Raw genomic sequence first — 22,457 nt, 5'->3', positions numbered from 1 at the left:
TAATAAATATTGTCTGAAAACAGTCAAAGATGTCATAATATCATATGCAGTTTTGCTTCTCAAGTAAATGCGTCTGGTTTTATATTTATTTTTAGGCATTGTACTGGAAAAAATAGGAACAATATTGATTGAGAAATCCTTTTTTGAGGTTCTCTGTGTGTCATTTTGTCTAGTCCTTTGCTCTAAGGCCATACAATCTTTCTTAACTTCTCTCTCTATCTCTCACACTCTTTTGAAGAGTATGTTTCCTCAGTCTGTGCCTGGTTTCTGTAGTGTAGAGCAGCAAGGACCTGCAGACTCTCTGTTTGTCAGATTGACTTATATGAACACAAAGCTCTAGAGAGAGTATAACTGATCTTCCAAAGCAAAGCCCCTGAACCCACCCACACACACACACACACACACACACTGTAGTGCAATCTTGTCTGAATCTCTCATCACACAGACTGTTGGTACCACTGCCAATAAAGCCAAATTACACATGCACACACAAAAAACAACAAAAGTACCGCGGTACTATCATGTTTTTGGACATGTATGACCACAATAGCATGTTTTATGTCCTTTGAAGTAGTTTGGAGTACCATGTAAATAATATCGCACGTGCATATATTCGCACATTTCTCCATACTTTAGGTCACTTTTTCAAAACTCTTCACACAGTGAGCACAACATCAGTCTACTGTATGTGGGCTAACTAAAGATTATTTAAGATTGCTTTGACAAAAAATACATTCAATGACTACATCTTTCAAATTACAAGAATACATTTCTCACAAACACCACCTAAACTCTATATACCTACAAGCAAATTTGACTTATTTTTGATATTATAATAAAATATAATATGAGGAATTTTAGCCCATTTTGTCTTATTTTAAACATGTTACGGAGATTTATACATAAAATTATACATGAAAAAATGGTTTGCCCATGGTCTAAGAAAAATAACTTAATTTAAGATATGTTCTTTGAAATCAAGTATTAATATAGCATGCAATTGTTTTTGCGACTCAAGTAAATTTTTCTTGTTTTAAGGACTTTTAGATATTTCATAATATCTTAATAATATCTTATTTTATGCATGTCTACATATTTTACTCGACAAAAAACAAAACTGATGAAGTAAAAGATTTTTGCCATTGAACCATTTGATAGCATCACTGAACCACTGGAACTGCCACATTATCTTTTTTATAAGGAATATGACCTCGTTTCAAAATGACCAGTACAGTGACAGTTGCTTATGTTTAGCAACCCTGCATAATACATGAGACTGTATTAGTGTGAAAATGCCTCTCTCTCTCTCTCTCTGTCTCACATCCACTTACTGCTTTATCCTCCCAGGAGAGCCTAAAGGTAATGGAGCAGGGCAGCATGATTAATTCAGTATGTGGAAAAACTGCATTGAGCAGAGGCAATGGATTGAGGGTGCACGTAATGCCCATGTGGGTGGTACACATACATTTATTCACTTTTCAACAAGCACACATATGCAAAATAAATTCTGCAACCATTGACTGGTGCTTGTATAACACACTGCAAACTGGTTGCTATAATTAATTTACTTAATCAGGTAAAGCGAACAGATTTATGTTGGATAACTAAGGTTCGGGAGTATTACAGTTGGGAGTACGTTACAAAGGGCATTTATGGCTCTCTCTTCAGACAGCACTTCCCAGATCCAGCAGCGGTGCTGTTAAAAAGACTACCAATCAATAGCCGAGATGAAGGGGGACGGGGAGCGGAGGTGGGGGGTGGGGCTGATATTAATGGGCCAGTAGTGGCAGGCCAAACAAGCTGTAATTTGTTACACTCATCTATAATCACACTGTCTGAAACTACTACCAGATTTCTGTTCAATAACTCATTGAACAGATATGTGGTTTATGCAAATTTCAGAAGATTTCCAAGGTCTTAAAGGGAAGGAAATAGAAAATTGATATGGACCAGTGTTATCTAAAACTAAAATTAATAAACTATCAAAATCATTTTATTATAAATAAAATAGTTGTGAATTGAAATAAAGCTAAAATAAAATATAAATATTAGATGTAAATTTAAATTTAGTGTAGAAATAAATAAGAAATGTTGCCTTGCCAACTGACTTACAGTAAATAAAATGTTTAAATACTAAAATAACTAAAACTAAAACAAAAAAATGAAAGCTAAACATATAAACATATTTGCAACATTAAATTAAATGTATTTTTCATATTTGATATAATACTTGAGTGAGATAAAGGTAAGCATATTTGTCTTGCGGTTTAGAGAGTAGAAATTTAAAGAGGATTCAAGACAGTCTTTAATTGTATCCACAGGTAAATCCTAACAGAGGTAGGAGAGCAAACACAACCATAATATTGACGAGACAAAACAACACTGAACTGAAACAAGGGAACATACATACACATGCAAATGAGGATAATTAAAGACACACACCTGAACTGAATAACAAATCACATTAGTGTCCATTACGACAGACAGTGCAAAACAAACACGAATTCCAAACAAAGATAATCTGTGACAGTACGCCCCTCCCAAAAGGCACGTTCTTGCGTCGAAACAGAAAGGAGGAGGGAAGGAGGGTGGGTCTCTTGGGGCGGACGAGGAGATGCAAAGGGTTGGAGAGGAGTGGGCAAAGGGATAGTGAGAACAAGCAGACTGAAGGAGACTTTGGTGGAGGGCGAAGATCCGGGATGGGGATGGATAACAGGCCAGTCCAGGGTGCTGAGGATGGTGGATGAATCCAGGTGATGGCCTTGAACAGGGGCGTGCGGATGGAGAACCAGGCCACAGCCACAAAAGCGCACCATGGCGACGTTGCTGGAAGGAGGAGGCATGGTGTGAAGATGTTTGACGTCACCTTGGGGACGACTGGAGGCGATGACTGTAATGGTGGTGGAGCCCACAGCGCAGACAGAGAGCCGATGAGGTGGAGAGTCACTGAAGACCTAGGCGGCCGTAACGGAGCTGCAGTGATGACCCCCTCGAGGTGGAAACGAGGATCCGGATGGCAGAGGTGGAGCTGGAGGGACCGAGGGCGGAGGCGGAGCCTGAGGGAGGACGGAGCTTGCCGGAGGCGAAGGGGTGGAGGGCCAGAGAGCAGCAAACGACCAGCAAGTCCACAGTGGAGGTGTGGCGATGTCTGACCCAGGTGGAGCCGATGTACAGAGAGAGCCCGCGAGGCCTAATGACCTATGATCCACGCTGGAGTCGAGGGAGGAAGAAGTGTAGGCACATGAGCCAGGGCGACGGGTCCAGGTGGAGCAGAGCACTCGGAGGCTGGAGGCGGAGCCACGGGCTTCTCACATCAGGAGGAGATGTCTCCCAGCGGGTCCAAAGGGGTAGCCGTGCCACTGAGAAGAGGCTGAGGTGATACTGAGGGACTGATGGGAGAGAGTGATGACTGGGTGGTAGGAGTGGCTGAGGGCTGAAGAGGAGAATGGAGAACAACACAGAGACTGACTAAACAAAATAAATCAATATGGGTAGTTTGGAGAGGACTGAAGACGATTCTGGTTCTGGTGAATTGAAGGGACACAAGGAAGTGTCCCTCCACAAACTCACAAATTGTCCATAGGGTCCAGCCAACACTCACACTCAGTGGCGGGAGGGTTGGTGGGACTCGCTTCCATTCCCTCGTACTCCACGAGGACTCCCACGGCAATGGATGATTCAGCTGGCTCGCACACCTGGTAAGTCGCCCTAGAGTTCCTGGTCTGTCCTGTCTCGACCACAGAGGTCACCCTTGAACTCTCTGCCTGTCTTGCTCGGCCAGAGAGGCCATTCTAAGTTCCCAAGTCTCGTCAAAGGAAGCCGCGATTAAAGAATATGTTTGCCTTGACACTGACATCACTCATGAATGTCCTGCCTGCCCTGTTTCACGCAATCTGCATCGGTGGTCCTCAGCTACGCCTGGGTTGTCTTCAGCAACACCGCGGAAGTCACCAGTTCCGCCTAATCTGCTATGCTGGTCTTTTGCTCCACCGCGGGGATCTTCAGTCCCATCTGCTCTGTAGTGGTGGACTTCTGTTCCGCCGTGGGGATCTTCAGTCCCGTCTGCTCTGCTGCGGTGGACATCTGTTCTGCTGTGGGGATCTTCAGCTCCACTTAGATGGAGCTTCTTCAGTCCCATCAGCTCCGCCCTGGCCACTAGTCTTGCCTGCTTTGCCTTGGCCACATGCTCTGCCGGCTCCGCCCTGTTACCCCGATCCACCTCAGTCTCCAGTCTTGCCTCCACTCCATGGACCTGGCCCTCCGTCCCGTCCCCAGGTCCGCCTCCACTCCACCTCCCTCCTCGAATTATGTGACGGGTTGAGAAGCACTTATGTGATGGGTCTGGTATATACAACTTTTAGTTGCACAGAAAGATGCGTGCCAGTATAGTGTGCACAGGCAGCACGCCAGAATACAGTTCTCTTTCGCGCTTGAACGAACAATAACACACACAACTATGCCAAAATGTCAGATTTGTCTTAAATGAGTTAAATAAAGTCTTAAAAAGGTAAGAAAGTGATACACGAGATCCGCGTCATGCGCAGCAGCGGCTGGTTTTAAAGGGACAGCAGCCACTAGTGATTTCTGTCAGTAAAGTTAATCAAAGAACAAAGGGAACAGAGAAAATTACTCACTGTTCTTGACTAAAGAACTTTTGTGGCTTTAATAAGGATTAGTCTATATTTAATTTATAATTTATGCAGTGCAGACTGTTTGTTAACTTTATTCAGTGTCTGCATGTCCTACCACAGGTAAATACCGTGTGACATTTATTATGGGTTTTTGTGAGGATTGATTGAAGTTCACTTAAATTAAAAGTTGTTATATTTTTAGAAGCCAAACATTTTGTACAAAATTGATAGCTTTCAATGTTTAAAATGTCTCTACAATAATTCGGAGATTAACTGTGAAATTATTACATTATAAAGTATATAAACTAATATAAACTTATATAAACATATGTGTTTTTAATCGATTGACAGCACTAAATAAAATTAATATAATATAATACAAAAGCTGTAGTAAATAGTATCTGTTTTAGCATTAATGCTGAGGGATGGAATAAAATAATTTACTCCATATCAGCATATCCTGATGTTTTGATGGCATAAATAACAGAGAAAGTTTCTCACCAAGCCTGGGCCTTTCGCCGGGTCATACTTTTTCTAAGCCACTTGGAGTGAGGGGTCAGGTGGTAGATGAGCTGTCTGCAGATTTTATCAGTCGACTTCAGCGTCTCTGAGTCCTGAAAGAACAACATGATTGGAAAGGCACAGTAAGAATGAAAAAAAAGAGTCATTTGATTGAACTTGACAAGATAATTGTGGGGCCTGCAGCATGAAGTTCTCATATTCTGCGAGTAAACAAAATAATTCACTACATAAAGAGCAGATCAGGGCAGTTTCTTATTGCAATCTTTTTTTCTGAAGTTTGATGCACTTTTTAGATCTAAATTTGGATTTGGACAAAAATACATCAGAAAAATAATCTTCTCTGAGACACAAAAGAGTAATCTCCTCTGATATATAATCCAGATCGGCTTTGTGTCATTTTTTTTTTTTTTTTTTTTTTTTTTTTTGTCTTGTGGTTTTACAAAGATGGCTGTCTGAAGCTTTGAATCATTAAACTCTTTCAATGTGTACCAGCCAAATCAGTCTAATTCCTCAGATATAGATCTGTGAAAGACAAGCCCGAACAAATACATTTAAGATGATTAATTCAAATCATCTTTAAACGAATGAGCTTTTTTTGGCAGGTCAGTCTGTCTCTGTCTGTGCTGTCTACAAGTATCTCGATAAAGTGTATAAGAGAGTTGTCATTGAATGTGACACTTTTTGTGCCTTTAAATTAAATTACAAGACTCATATATTTTAATTTCAGAGAAAGTCCGTTTTTATTAACATCTATACAGTGTCATCTGAACACTTGCTGAAGTTTGTCTGCCTTGAACAGTGGCTGTATGGTTGTTGTAGTTAACTTTACCCATGATCACACAGGACCAGAGCATGGTCGCATAGATGACACAATTTGTTAACCCCGGATTTAAAATGTACAAAATGTATTACTGTGGATTGCTGCTGTGGATTTTGATGTCACAATACAACCAGACTCTCTAAACCAAAATTTCACTGTTGCCTTCTATTAATAACTTGCACCCTGCTTAGATGGAAATCTCTGGACCTCCCACTGACACAAGCGAGTTGATCGTTTCACATTTAGAGATGCAAACCTGGTAAGAACGCACTGACTGTAGGAGGTGGAATAAATCATGACATCAAATATTTATGCTGGAACAGGTGTGATGTTAAACCAATGGCATTTAATACCCTTGTGAAACCAATGCCCATAACTTTTCCTATTTGTAACGTAAAATGCAAAAAGCTGAGGGGCAAATTCAATTCACAGCTGCAAAAATGTAATGTCTGTAATATTTAATCTGCAAACCAGCTTAAAGTGGACACTAAATGTGATTTTAAAAAGTACTGTGCATTCAAATGAAGTAATTTGTCGTTGTTTTCAGCTCAACAACAGATCCTTTTTTATGCAAAGCTTATACACCATATTCAAAAAGTGAGTCTGGCTACAATACATTTTTTATTAAAGCTATTTTCACCTGTGGAATTTTATAACATATTTGTGAATTTATTTATTTTTTAAAAGATGATCATATGATGGAGAAGTGCATTATGATTGGGCATACATTATACATCTGTGTTGCAGACGTTCACAATTTAGCCCATAGTCTCAGTAAAGTATGCCAGATTGTGATGATATATTGTATGAAAGGCCATTTCCTCCACATAACAAAATAAATCATGCTTTGGTTCCTCATGATAATGACATAAGTCAAAATAAGATAAAAAGTCATAATTAGACTTTATGTAAAACAATTACTTTATGTAAAAATTATGGCATTTTATCTAATTTCTTAAACCTTTTATCTCATAATTGTGACTTAGTATCTGTCACGGTTCCAGCTATACCAATCAACGTCAGATCCTGCAACTCCATTTCAACTCACCCAAGTACTGATTTCCTGCACTTGTCACTAATTAACCAGGACCTGCATATAAGCCCACACTTACCTTCACTAAGCTGTCTGGTCCTGTCTCTTACCTATGTGCAAGACTTTCCTAACTCCCTGTATCCTGTTTGCTCGTCATCGTCATTGTCATCCTCACGCTACCCTGATCTTTATTGGTCTCGGACTATCCTGCAGGTTACAAGAGCTATTTAACTCAAGTTAAGTCATTCCTGTGCCTGCTGACACTCAGTGACATTTACCCATGTTCCTTTACCTATTCTCTTCAATAAATACCTGTGAACGATCGTCCTGTTGCCTGTGCTTCCGTGTTTTGTGACAGAAGACCAGACCGCAATAGTAACATTGATCCCGGGACTCCTTCAGCCTCGCAAATGATCTGTTCGCCGACTTGGTTCACCAGATTCGCCAGTCACTCCTTCCTCCAGTCGCCACTCCCTCACCTGATCTGCCTGCCAGTCCCATGGCCTTACCAGCAACATTCTCAGAACTGCAGCGGCTTTATCCATCAATGCACAGTGTTATTTGAAATGCAACTGCAGCGTTTCACCACGGATAGAGCCAAAATAGTGTTCATAATTTCTCTGCTCTCTGGCCGCGCACTACAGTGGGCTAAAAATATCTGGGAACAAGCTGGACCAGTCTTTGGATGCATTCATTGCACATTTCAAAGAGGTATTTGATCAAACGTCAAATATTGCCTTCGGCAAAGAAAATCCTCCATGTCTGAGTATGTGGTTTAATTTAGATCTCAGTCTCGCTGCCGCAAGCGGGTGGAATAAAGCTGCGCTCAACCCCTGTCGTTAGGCTGTGATATCACCATCACTACAATTGCATCTCGCTATTTATGACAACAGCTTTGGCTTTGAAAATCTCATCCAACAATCTGTCCGTGTGGCCCAGCATTTAACTGCCTGTGAACTGGAATTATCTGCACTGCATTCTCCGCTCGCTGCGGTCACAGCACCAGCACAACATCCTCCAGCACCAGCCATAAAACCCATGCAAGTTGACAATGACGCATTCAACAACACCTGTGTCTCTACTGTGGAGCTGAGGGGCATCTCATGTCTGAGTGCCCTGTTTGTCCACCTCGCCCAGAGGTGAGTAGTATGACCATACAACCCCAAGTTACCACCCTGCTGCACATTTCTGTGTCAGTTATGTCTGCTCATCATTTCATTTCAGCAAAGGCCCTCGTTGACTTGGGCTCCGCAGGAAACTTAATTTCAAGAGACTTCATCAACCGTTTCCACATCCCGCAAATCCCTTGCCAGAAGATGAATGTCCAGTCAGACAAGGTATTATTACCCACTGCACTCAATCACTCACTCTTTGCATTGGTGCCATCCATTATAAAAAGACCTCTTTGCTAGTGCTGGGTGGATCAATGGCCGGCATCATCCTGGGACACCCCTGGCTAAAACATCATAATCCTCATATCTCCAGCACCTCTGGTGACATTCTCTCTTGGCATGACACCTGCTTTAAGACCTGTCTACAACTTCTGTCTCGACCCATCTTAGCTACCAAGTCATCTGATGTGCTCCTCCCTGCAACCACCATCGAGAGTCCAAAAGGACAGCACCATGTCAAGATCCCAGTGGAGTATGTGGTGTCCCAGTATGTATTCAGTAAGCAACTGGCTACCCGTTTACCACCTTATAGGCCATAGGACTGTGCTATTGAATTGCTGCCTGGTGCCACCCTGAGGGAAGAGTGTGTCCATTATCCTTCCCAGAACAAAAGGCCATGGAGAAGTATGTAGAAGAGGCTCTTCGCCAGGGTTACATCTGCACTTCTACATCCCCTGCCGCTTCCAGCTTTTTTTTTGTGGCTAAGAAGGACGGAGGCTTGTGGCCATGCATGGATTTTAGAGCCCTCAACAAGCAGACTGTATTGTACAAATATATCTTTCCTCTGGTACCGGCTGCACTCGAGATGCTGAGAGGTGCTTCCATTTTCACCAAATTGAACCTGCGCAGCACGTACAATCTCATTCGGATACGGAGGGGGGACGAATGGAAGACCACCTTCATAACACCACCGGGGCACTCTGAATATCGTCTTATGCCGTATGGGCTTGCGAACTCACCCTCCGTATTCCAGGCCTTCATAAATGAGGTGTTCCGGGAGTAACTGCATCGTTTTGTGATCATCTAGATCAACGACATCCTGATCTACTCCCAGAACGAGGCAGACCATCGCCTCCATGCTACGCAGGTCCTCCAAAAGCTGAGGGACAATCACCTTTACCTCAATTTTGAAAAATGTGAATTTTATCGCTCCTCTATTCAGTTCTTGGGCTATATCATCGATGCCACAGGTATCCAGATGGACCAGAGGAAGGTGGATGCTGTAATAACATAACTGGCCCATATACACCACCATAAAGGAACTCCAACAATTCCTTGGTTTCGCTAATTTCTATCGCCGCTTCATCTTAAAATTAAGCACCTTATCAGCTCCTCTCACCTCCATGCAACGCAAGTTGCCCAAGTCTCCGTCTTGGTCTCCAGCAGCCACGGAGGCATTCCATCAGCTCAAACAGGCATTCACCACCACTCCACAACGGGTGTAGGAGCAGTGCTATCACAGCAGCAGGGTGATCCACCAATGCTCCATCCATGTGCCCTTTTCTCCCAGAAGTTATCCCCAGCGGGGCAGAACTATGGCATCGGCAATCGGGAACTTCTAGCCATCAAACTGGCTTTGGATGAATGCCCTCACTGCCTCAGAGAAGCCAAATACTTGAACCCTCGTCAGGCCAGATGGGCTCTATTCTTCACCAGTTTAACTTCACTGTAACTTACCGTCCTGGAACAAAGAATCAAAAGAATCAAAATCAATCTCTTTTTCCATATGCATGCCCCGTAACAACCAATGGGCCCTAGATGGCCAGATTGCGGAAGCTACCCACACAGAATCTTGCTCCGCTAGGGCGGTCCTGAGGGATGAACTTATGTTCCATTGGCTCTGTGACTTTCCCTCATGGACTCGGTACACTCTTACCTGTGGTCTGGACATCCAGGTAGCCAACAAACCCTTTTGCTCATCCACAACCATTTTTGGTGGCCAGGCGCCCTCTCCAAGGTACCACGCCATCTTCCTAAAGGGAAATTACATCCACTGCCCATTCCTTGCTGAACCTGGTCACACCTAGGAGTGGACTTCATCACAGACCTACCAACCTTTGACTCATTCACGTGCATCCCTATGGTCATAGACCATTTCTCTAAAGCCTGTCGCCTTATCCCATTGAAATGACTGCCATCTGCTCTGGAGACTGCTGAAGCCCCGTTTAACCACGTGTTCCGTGACTACGGCTTACCAGAAGACACCTTTTTAACCATGGACCCCAGATCATCTCAAGGGTTTGAAAGGTATTCTTCTGCTTCCTATGTGTGTCAGTGAGATATGTTCTAGGAGATAGGACGCTTCCTAAGATCGTGTTGACATAGCCACAAATACAGCTGGAAACGGTAGCTTCCCTGGGCTGAATACGCCCAAAACTCTCTTCGCCTGACCACCATAGGCCTAACACCCTCTCAGTGCATACTAGGGTTCCAGCCACCCGTTTCCCAAATCAGGAGAGCTGGTTCCATCTGCAAAGGGCCGTTAAGAGGGACAAGAGTCATGCCGACATCCGCAGGGCTGTAACACCCACCTACCTCCCAGGTCAAAAAGGGACAAACATCTCCGGCTACCCTGCCGCAAGCTGAGTCCCAGATACATTGGGCCATTCACGATTCAAAGGCAGATCAATCCAGTAACTTACCGTCTTAAATTACCCTCACATTATAGAATTGCTCCTACCTTCCAAGTGTCTCTCCTAAAACCTTACCAGCCTTCTCTTCTCTCTTCTCCCACAGGGACTGACTCGGCTGAGGTGTCCTCCTCCAGTCGAGCTGGACGGAAAAAAGATCTTGGATACGCCCCAGAAGAAAGATCTTGGGTACCACGTGATGATATTCTAGGTCATACCCTGCTCCAAGAGTTCCAAGCTAACCATCCAGATTGTGGGGATGGGAGGATATTGTCACAAATCCAGCCATCCCATCAATGTCAGACCCTGCAACTCAATTCCAACTCACCCGAGTACTGATTCCCAGCACCTGTCACTAATCAACCAGGACCTACATATAAGCCCACAATCACCTTCCTTAAGCTGTCTGGTCTCATCTCTCACCTACGTGCAAGACTTTCCTAACTCCCTGTATCCTGTTCGCTGATCATCCTCATCGTCATCCTCGGTCTACCCCCATCTTCATTGGTCCCGGTCTATCCAGCAAGTTACAAGAGCTATTTATCTCAAGTTAAGTCATTCCAGTGCCGGCTGAAACTCAGTGACATTTACCTGTGTTGCTTCATCTATTCTCTTCAGTAAATACCAGTGAATGATTGTCATGTTGTTGCCTGTGTTTTGGGACAATATCTCATAATTGTAACTTTGTCATTACTTCGACTTTATATCTCGTAATTGTGACTTAGTAACTCCTAATAAATTTTTTTTTTCATAATTTTGTCTTTTAGTGAATTATTTTACGTCATTACTGTGACTTTAGACTTATTACTTATACACAGACCACTGAAAGACAACACAAAACAAAAATCAAGATGATTCATTCAAATAATCGAAAACAAATTAACCTTTTTGGGAAGTAAATCTGCCTCTGTCTGTGCTGACTAGTACAATAACAATTGTGATTATCTAATCATTTTGACTTTTTGTCATATTTTAGATTTTTTAATGTCATAATTATGACTTTTTATCTCATAGTTATGACTTGGTACATCATTATGTTGACTTTTTGTGTTATTATAACGGTCATTTCTTTCAACATTTTATCTCAAAATTGTGACGTAGTATTAGGGCTGGGCGATATGGCCAAAGAATCATATCTCTGTATTTTTTGGTTGAATGGCGATATACGGTTACATATCTTGGTATTTTCTACGTTTTCTATTTAGATTTTTAAAAATTGGTATTTCACATCCTGCCGAATGATGTCCTACAAAAATGTTTCATATTGGAGGCTATGAAAACAAATATAGGCCAGTGAATGTAATGTTGGCTATGCTATATATTATGTGCATAAAGGGGTTCAAATCACAATACATTGTAACACTACAATCTAAAAACAAAAATAATTATTTTATTTTTCAATTCACTAAACTAATAATGAAAATAAAAGCAAAACCACAGACTAATTATATTAGCCTACATTTGATTACCCCATTACAATAGTCACCTTAGAATTACTGCTATCATAAAAATAAACGTACAGAAAAATTCTACATATGGCACATTTATTGACCAATAACAAATATTTTGTTTGGCGCGTATGCGCATGACGGCACTCGCTCACGCAAGTCTGTGAAGTTTAGCGGAGATTCGCTTACAGTAGGTTCGTCCTCTCCTGAGAGCAAAATGGAACTATTTGCATTTCTAACATTTACAGATGGATAATACACCTGTGAAATATAAGTTATGCCTGAGGGAAACACCACATCTCAATGCATAAAATCTGTATCATGTTTAGGACAAAGTGGATTATGCACGTCCCCACAGCAGCTCACTCTCTGCCCTTCGCTATTTTTCAGATGCACTCGCAAATGGTATTGAACAGTATTATCTAATTCCATATTGTTTTATAATGTAATAAATACATAGATATATCGTACAAACTCGATATACCGCCCAGCTCTACTTAGTATATCAAAATTTCAACTCTTTTGTCATAATTTTGTCTTTTTCATAACTACAACTTTTTATGTAATGTTTATGGCTTTTTTTGGAGGCCAATCTGTCTCTGTCTGTGCTCCATGTACAAATGTTCTCGATAAAGTCCCATAATTGTGACTTACTATCTCATTATTTCAACTTTTTATAATCATTTCGACATTTCATCTCATAATTGTGATCTACTAGTGTCTCAAAATGTCAACTTTTTGTCATTACTTTGACTTTTTATCTTAAAATCTAGACTTAATATCTCAAAAGAATTCAAGACGATTAATTAAAATAATCGAAAACGAACGGGCTTTTTTGGGAGGTCAATCTGTATCTGTTTGTGCTCCATGTACAAATATTTTCAATAAATCTCATAATTTGATTTGATTTGTATTTTATTTTATTTTTTATGACTTTTTATCGCATAATCATGACTTGGTATTTGGACTTTTTGTTTCATTAAACGTTATGCCATTATTTTGACATTTTATCTCATAATTGTGACTTAGCATCTCATAATTTCAACTTTGTCATTACTTTGACTTTTTATCTAATAATTGTAAATTAGAATATAAAAATGTAGCCTATTCTTTCAAAAGCCTAGTCTATATCAATTGATGCACCCAAATTTTGGCTATCGAAAAATTGCGGCCGAAATGATTTTAGAGGGCTGAATTCAGTCGAAAGTGATGTTTAATTAAAGTGCTCCTCTGATGGCTCATTTTCATGCTCACTGCTTAGATCAACTACAACAGGTAATCATGTCAGCTGTGTGAACGCTAAAGCGTATCACAATATTTTCTTGTTTTTAATACTGATACGATAGCCGGATTCTTTAGATCTAAAGCTTACTCTTCAGTTTTCTGTATGCGTGAACAACTTCACTAGCCTAAACGTTTGTAGTGCGTCTGCCATAATTGCAATAAGCTTTACTTTGTTACTCTTAATAGGAAACAAAGTCTCAGCTTTCAGATTCTGTGGATTTTTTTCATGAAATTCAAACAAGAAATAGGCCTACCGTTTTGGCGCTCTTACTTTTGACAGATCGCTATAGCGTTCAAGAGGCAGCGCGGATCAAACAGCTCATGAACCGATCTACAACTAGTTACAGCAATAAATAAACATGAATAAATATCAGAAGGTACTGTATGTTGAAAGACACAGTAGGCCTACAACTTACCGAAATGTATCATGTCTCAAAGTTTCTAAATCTTAACCTCGAAATGACCTCAACAGCCGTCACTTACCGTTACATTCAGAAAAGCTAGCCTATTCAATGTCCATTGCTCAATATAAAGTTAGCTAAAAAAATATTTCTAAAGAAGAGCATTTTGCTATTATGCTCTGTACATATTCATTATGTTTTTACTTAACCTGTTAGTGATGTCTTCATAATTTAATGTAGGCTATGTTTGAATAAATCTATCAGATCAGCCATTGTTTAGATGTTTATTTTTATATTGGAATGGAAACTTTTTAGGCCTAAAAATATAATAACATTCTATATTTATTCAATATAAAAACTGTCCGTTGTGCAATTGAGATGTTTGTACACCTCAGTTTTTTGAATGTTGATTATTAAATAAATGTTATTGGTCATAAATTGATTATAAACATTATTTTCGTTTTCCATTTCAGTTTTTGGCTAAATGAAAATGTTAATTTCAGTTTATTTCGGTGCATCACTAAAATGCATGAAATAATTTAAAAGTATTAGCCTATAATGCAATTGTCACGGTGGGTTGCAGGAAGGCAGACGGAGACAAAGATCACAAGACAGCAGAACAGGTAGAAACACACACTAAAAATGTAACAGAGATCGGACAAAGATTGACTGACCAGACGGAAATTAAATACAAACACAGATGACACTGATTAATGGAACACAGGTGATACAGATGATGATGATTAACTAAACACAGGTGATACAGCTGAACTAAATGACAGTAACCATAGAAACAAAGGAGTGGCGGGAAAAGAACAAAGGAAAACAGGAACCAATCAAAACACAAACTTAAAGTCCAAACAAGCACTGACACGTGACAACAATGATAGTGATATATTATACCAATAAAAACATTTTAAAATGTTTTTTGTTAGTTTTTTTTCCTTTCAAGTCATGGTCAGTTTCAGTTTGCGGCCAATCCTATTTTCAGTTTCGGCCAAGCATTTAATTTCAAGATGCTAAGTTGGTTATTCTGGTCATTCTGGTCATTGCATTAACTTTATTGCCCTCATAATAAGTTACTGTTAAACAAAATATAGACCTGGGTACAACAAATGCTTGTGGGTTATTTGTTTGAAGGGACCTCCTGCTATAGCTGTAATATCTGAGCAGCGGCACATTTGCCTGCACGTTTAAAAAATGAATTCCTGCAGGACATAATTTAATGCATCTACTCTTATACCCAGCAGCAGTCTCAGGGTTCTGCAACTATATTAATCATTAGGAGTACCAAAAAAAAAATCTGCATAATATTATAGATAATCTTTAATAGACAAGAATATGAGATAAGCAAGCAGACTTTAGCTTTCATCAGACTGCTAGTTTCTATTGTTCCCTGCAGCTGGTATGGCTTACAAATCAAGACTTCAGCAAGAAAAGAAAATCAGTCTCAGAATGCCCTGTGGTGCTGATTTAAAGATCCTGGATAGCTGTTGGGCTGACTTAAGGTGTACTGACGCTTTTCTGATCTTCAATCATATCATACTTTCAGCATATCAGCAAATTCAGACATAGTGGCCCTCATTTATCAATCTTGCGTAGAAACGGGCGTATATGTTGGCGTAAGATTATGCTTACACTCCTCTCACCGCCTGATTTATGAAGCTGTGCGTACCTTTGAAATCCAGGTGTACGCAATACCTGCCTTTGATAAATGCCGCGGCTGAAAACGATCGTCATTAGAATAACACGCCCCTGTATATTCAAGTCTCCGCTTCCCCCACGCCCTCATTTTACGCCATAGACACACGGAAGACGGCAAAGAAGAGAAACTTGGATGAGCAAATGACCTATCACAATGCATTATTTTACAGCACGTGTTTTGAAACAATTAGCAGCATTTAATTTCGTATCACCTCACATGTATTGGGGTGTACAATAGTGATGATGATGTGATGTGGAGTACCATTCATTCACATTAATAATTGCATGACAATTTGTAATATTCTTATTCTTATTATTATGGTTTTTATTATTAATGACGCTTATTGTTATTTAGAAGAAGAATGTCGTTATTATTATTATTATTATTATTATTTGTATTATTATTAATACAGTATTATTTAAAAGAAGAAGAATGTCATGTTTATTATTTTGTCAGTCTGAATTATTTTTTGGTCATTGAAAGCCTTTCATTACTGAACCCAGTCCGTGCGCACCTGCCGGGCCTAAACATCGTTTCAAAGAATAGTACGACGGCGAGCCGTCGAGTATAGAGTATTACCAACGCATTCTCATCCTAGGGCGTCATATTTGGGGAGGTGCGCGCGCAGTCTGCGGAGACTCGCGCTGCGGAGCCAGGCCAAAGTATAAACAAGGCTTGAAACGTCAGGTAAACCGCACAGGCTCGCAACTGAAGGAATACATATGCCTACAAATCAAATGCTTTGGTAAAGTCACACAAATTAAACATTTAAGTCCATGTTGCACAAAAATAAACACTGAAGTTTATAATTACTATATATATATATATATATATATATATTGTTTTTTTACAGTGGGTCATAATATATCATATATTTTAGTTTGTCAGTGCGTTTTGTGGTGTTAGGAATTGTTTTTCTGCGCATTTCCACACTAACTCAAAACGTGCGTACACCACCTCCTGAGCTGGCGTAGGATTTGAGTGTGCCGTACGCCAACGTCCATATTGATAAATCTCAAAGTCACCGTGGTTTTGGGTGTACGCCAGGTGTACGCTGGAAATTTGGTGTACGCACTTTTGATAAATGAGGGCCAGTGTCTCAGACAATACTCTGAAAATCTTTCAGAGGATTTATTCATTTTAGGAATGGTTGTGACACAAGGTATTACAATATAAGGCCAACAATAGAATGTTAAATCTCATCCGTTTTGAGTTTATCAAGACTTGTGCTTAAAAGTTTGATTGAACAGACTCAGACTCAACCTTCTGAAATGCAGACTAGCTTTTAAATTAATACATGAAGAAACACTATTAGGTGCCTTAGTTATCATTAGATATGCAAATCGGATGCCTTAGTTATCGTTCCCAGTCTTGTCTTGTCTTTCATTTGTGAGCCATGTGTGGATTACAAAATAGTTTGTGAGCTAAATTTGATGGCTGCAGTAAATCAGCACACTATATGCAAACACATTTCTTTTCATTTACTCTGAGTAGCAATCAACAAAGTGAAGAAATTACACGCTCAGGTGAAATTGAATGACTCACCTTCTTTGGGCACTGCATGTCTCTAGCCAGACTCAGCAGGAGCTCATGAGATATGGGGTCCACCAAGTTAAGGAATGATGCATTCTTATAGAGGATATCATTGAGTGATGTACCCTCTAATCCCAAGTCCTGAAAAAGAAAATAAAACACAAAGAGAGCACATATTATCAGTCACTCCCCAATATGCCCTTTCTGACAGTTTCATCATGTACTGTATGCCTATGAATTACATACATACATGTTTATTTTTGTCCTTATTCAAACTGGTACCCCCTGTAATTTATGCTGAAAACTATTAAAATATTACTTCTATAAACTACATATAAATATACACTGCCATTCAAAAGTTTGGGATCGGTAAGATTTTTAAATATAAGGTTTATTTAAATTCAATTTATTTTATTCAATTTAAATTTAAAGGTTTTTCAAATAAGTCTCTTTTGCTCACCAAGGCTGCATTTATTTGATCAGTAATATTGTGAAATTATATTCCAATTTAAAATAACTGTTAAGGTCAGCCGCAAAAATAACCCTGTCCACACCTTTTCAGAGCTAATTTTTAACTGCATGTCTTTAGTAAATCCTGACAGTAGTTCGTATCCCTGGAATTTATGCTGAAAACTATTAAACTATTACTACCATAAACTACATAACATATCTAGTTCTGTACATAACTTACATGCTCACAGCAGTGTGTCTGTGTATTTATTAGCAAGTCCATACTTGCTCTGCAGCAGCAGTAGCGTAGCAGATCTAGTCCGCCAAGACCAAATACATTAACAGTACCATATTCAATAACAAATATGTTCAGACCGTGGATGTAATTCTGCATGGCCTGGAGGGAAGCACAGGGTTTTTAAGTGATGATGCGCTGCCAGGGGAGCGATAGAGGCGGGTGTACTCGAAATCTATTTCCCCATGAGAACTAACGTCCTCAGCCCGGTCTGAAGAAGGGCTGGAGCGCACTACAGAAGTAGGCTCAAGGACCTCACGATCTGGTGAAAGAGCAAGAGAAAGGGGAGGACCCGTCTCCTGCTCTTCAGCCAGATCGACATGCGAGCCCCAGATGTTGTCATCGAGGATGCACATGCTCGCTCCTCCCTAAAGAAGGCGAGTCTGGAGCGGAGCACTTTGATGGGAAATGACTGGCAGTGCTTGCACTCTGCGTTCTGAAGGGCTGATATAGCGTGCTTTTCCCCAGACAATCAATTCAAAAGTCATGTGGATCATCCTCCGAGATGGGCCGTGAGCAACTCTTTTTGGATTCTCTCGACATGATTCTCTCTTTTTTCAACTCTTTCAGGGAAAGAGAAAGGGAATGAGAAAGACTTTATTCCTGCCCGACAAAACTAACTCCTAGCAAAAGGCATAGTTTCAGAAAAAGTATAGCACACACGGCACACAATGCGGTTCTGAAGACAAAGGAACCTGAAAGCGTGAAGGCGCGGCTGTGTTTGCCACACGTTAACAACAGGTCAAAGATATAGCATTTGCACATAGCGTGAAATCAGCACAGCATTGAGAGTAGCTTTTGAAAGGGAACTAATGAAACTAAAAAGCACACAAATGTAAAGAATACAAAAAGTTATATCTTTTCTTTATACAAAAAGATATAAAGAATAGAATTTAACTAAATATTTTGCTTACAAACCATATGGGTTAAAATGTGAATTATTTATTTGATCAGTCCATCATTCATTTACATGACCCACACAACACTGATCTCCATTTAAGCCATTACAGAGAACAATGTTAAAATTGAATAATTTTTAAACAAATTAGCTATCAGCAGCATATCTGATTTGTGATTTTCCTGACTTGAGAGAATACTGTCCATGTCGCACAGAGTGGGATGTAGAATCCACCATTGTGGCTTAAATGGTCCTGATTAATTTAGAATTTTCTCACCTTTTAAAATCTTTTAAGTCTAATTTAGTCTGTTTCTAAATTTGTGTTTGACAGCTGTCCCAAAAAGTCAACCGGCCGACCGGGAAAGTCGAGAACATAACTTTCATGTATTATGCAACTTTGATTTACATAGACAAGAATAACTCTAGAATGGCAAGATTGGGGTGTTTCACTGAGACAGAGTGAGAGCCGCAGACTTTCAGTAACAGAGAGGGGATTATGAAACGGCCTCCATTGGGTTATTAATATTCAGAGACCATATGCTTTTATCTATGGTGACTTGCATATTCGGATGGAACAGGTCTTTGCACTCAGTGCTGTTGGAGTGTGCATGCTTAAATGTGTTTAGCTGCAGGGAAAGAGACGCCCACACCTACCCACCTCTCTGTACCCTACTCTTCTCCATCCATCTGGCACCAAACATCCCCTCCCCATTATGGTGTGCTGAATCTCAAAAGAGCGCAGGGGTCACTTCAGCTTCTGGAAAGCACAGCTTAGACCAGCATGAATTTCCAGAATGAATATTGGATAGTGCTGGATTGATACTTGAGCTTGTTTCTTTCAAACCAGGCTCATTGGAAAAATGTGCCTGTGGTGACATTTCTGCGAAATGATATTACGTTGCTTTGTGCTCATTTCCCGACACTTTCAAAGGGAAATGTCCAATGACTGGTACTAAAAGTGTGTTCAGTATAATCTGAAACTGGTGAAAGTGAACCTGACAACATTTTATTACATTGGTTGTCGTTCAGTACAGTTCATATTGCGGCAGTTCGGAAATTACATGTTCAGTGAGTGGCGCTAAAAGGTTAATTCTCTATTGCATTTGAAAATAACATACAAATATACTAAACCCTACACTAACCTAATCGATTGCGTTTAGAAAAGATAAAATCGCATTTGTTGAAGCACCCATGTCATTTTAGCTTAAAAAAATTATAGATGCAGTATATTGTATGTAAAGGTATGTTTTCCAATTAGCATTTGTTGGTTTCCTTGATGCAAATTAGTAGCTATGCATTGTCTGTAAAAGCTAATAAAAGACTTATAAAGTTAAACTGTGTCCAAGTAATGTAAATGCCAATAGAGTTCTATGAAATCCAGACAGTAAGTGCAGAATATGAAAAAAGCACATAACAAGATGTGTAGGCCCAGTTATGCACACATACACGTCTCAAAGAGTGGGCAACATGGATGTTTTTTTTGTTTTGTTTTTCTCTAATGATGCTTGACTCTTTACCAAAACAAACCATTTTATCTTAGTATGAACAACACACACTGACACAAACAACAACATTATTGTGTATAATTTACATTATTAGGGAGACGGTGAGTAGGACATGATGATAAAAAACCTTTTTGGATTTGAAAAAATTCCTGTTACTGTGACTTCCAAGAATCCTAAAAATAACATCTCTATGACAAGCCTTTTGAGAAAGACACTTGGGTAAAACACCAAGCACCGGAAGACAGACATTTACTATTGCATTTAAGTTGGCATCTGAACATCCATCTTTTTGGGGATTTATTCTATCTGAACAGGTTTGAAGTTAGTGCCTAAAAGTTACCTGCTTTTTTACTAATAAAGTTCATGTTTGAAATCTCTTTCTCCAAGCAAGATGCACTTTTAAAGTTTAATTCCACCTCCTTTTCAGTTGGTTGAGCACCCGTTCTTAGTTTACAATTTTGTCACTGAATAATACTGCTCTCCGAATTTACATCACATACAATCAATCAAAATCAAATATGTTAATGTCTGTTTGCACATTTAAATCATTAATTAATATATGTTCAAAAACAATTAATGTAATCTTATATTGCAAATATTTTCACTAAAATATATAAACTAAACTGATATTGAATAGAATATTTGATTTGGTATTTCAGGGGCCGTTTACACGACACCATTTTCATAAAAACGGAAATCTTTTTATGCGTTTTAGCCATTCAGTTACACAACAATGGCATTTGGGGCCTGAAAATGCAAATTGTCGAAAACGGGTTTATAAATCCAAGTTTTTGAAAACAAAACTGTTATTGTCTCTGTGTAAAGCGGTGACGGCATATTACGGCTGCGTCTGAAAACTGAAAAATGCTGCCTTAGAGGAGTGCATTCCAAAGTAAGAAGGCATCAAGGCATGTCCTACTCCAAAATTAGCTTCGCTTCAAGTCTCTTGAGATACAGTCATCTGATCGATTTTTGATATAGCATAGCATTGATGTATATTTCACTGCCTTTGATATCCCACAATCCTGTGCTTTCCATTCTGTGACAGTTGAGCTAAAGAAAGAAAGATGGCGTCTGAAAGTTGCGGTTGGTCATCAGTTTGTGTGTAATTGTACGTTTTTGACCAATGTTTTCCACTTTTGATGTCATTTCTAGCGAGAAATTACTATTGTAGTACTTACATATTTGCTTATTTATCACCAAAGCTCTATTTTGCTATAGAACATTAAACCGTTCAATGCCTCAGAAGTCTGTCTGAAATGTAGTTGTGTGAGGTAGAGGTAGAAGCTTTTGGACAGAGCCTCCATGTTCAGTCTGTAGGCGAGTAGTGTTTTTTTGCAAAGCGACATCGCCAACTACTGGCCTGGCATGAATAATACAGCGATTTTAGATATTTTTGCGGATCTGTGTGAACAGGGATCGTTTTGACAACGTTGTTGTCTGTATGTATAACTTTTAAAAAAACGTTTCCATTTTTAGTACATCGTAGTTGTGTAAATGTACACTTATATTGCTTATTACTTTTCTAAAATACTTAAATGTATTTACTATTTATACAACTGACGTATTTCTGTAAATGACAGTGTTTACTACAGGGGACCTGGTAGAGGTATATCCATATTTTTTTGCTGTAACAGATATATTAGCAAATGTTTCCATTTATTTCCCCTAATTGTATATTGAATGATGCATCATCATCCTGTATGCTAAATTCACACGTCGTAATTTATCATCATTTGTACATGTTGTTGTACAGGGGTTTATCCTATGTTCTCTTATCAGTTCCTTCCAAGTCCACTCTAATTGTGTTAGGTCCTGTTAGCGGCTCTGAAACATGAGGCCTATTTTAAATGATCTGTTTCTTGATAATGGGAGAAAGCCTTAATAAAGACTGAGAATGCACACAGAGGACCACACCGTGAATCTCTGGTGACATGCTTGTCACCGCATAGGTATCCAAGACTATCTCTCTGTGTAGATTAAACGCTCTCTGCTCTGGGATGTCAAATTCTCAGTCTAATTAACAGCACATCCTTAGAGAGGGAGATGATGAAAAGAGGACTATATAAAAACAAAAACAAAGGGATGACAACAGGCAAACTGTGGAGGAAAATTACATAAAAGACTGAA

General features: G+C 39.6%; 1 protein-coding gene across 1 annotated transcript in view; it reads right to left on the bottom strand.

Annotated features, from left to right (window-relative positions):
• lrrc75ba (leucine rich repeat containing 75Ba) overlaps positions 1 to 22,457 on the bottom strand; it is a 45,806-nt gene that overhangs the window by 17,487 nt on the left and 5,862 nt on the right. The window contains exons 2-3 of the mRNA XM_082188443.1: positions 17,192 to 17,320; positions 5,133 to 5,245 (exon numbers count right to left, since the gene is read on the bottom strand). Coding sequence (XP_082044569.1) covers positions 5,133 to 5,245; positions 17,192 to 17,320 — 242 coding nt within the window. The remainder of the gene's footprint in view (positions 1 to 5,132; positions 5,246 to 17,191; positions 17,321 to 22,457) is intronic.

The sequence above is a fragment of the Leuciscus leuciscus genome, assembly GCF_965113295.1.
Source record: "Leuciscus leuciscus genome assembly, chromosome: 13".
NCBI lineage: Eukaryota > Metazoa > Chordata > Actinopteri > Cypriniformes > Leuciscidae > Leuciscus > Leuciscus leuciscus.
Note: the sequence above shows the minus strand (reverse complement) of the source record. Positions and strands in the feature narration are given on the sequence as shown.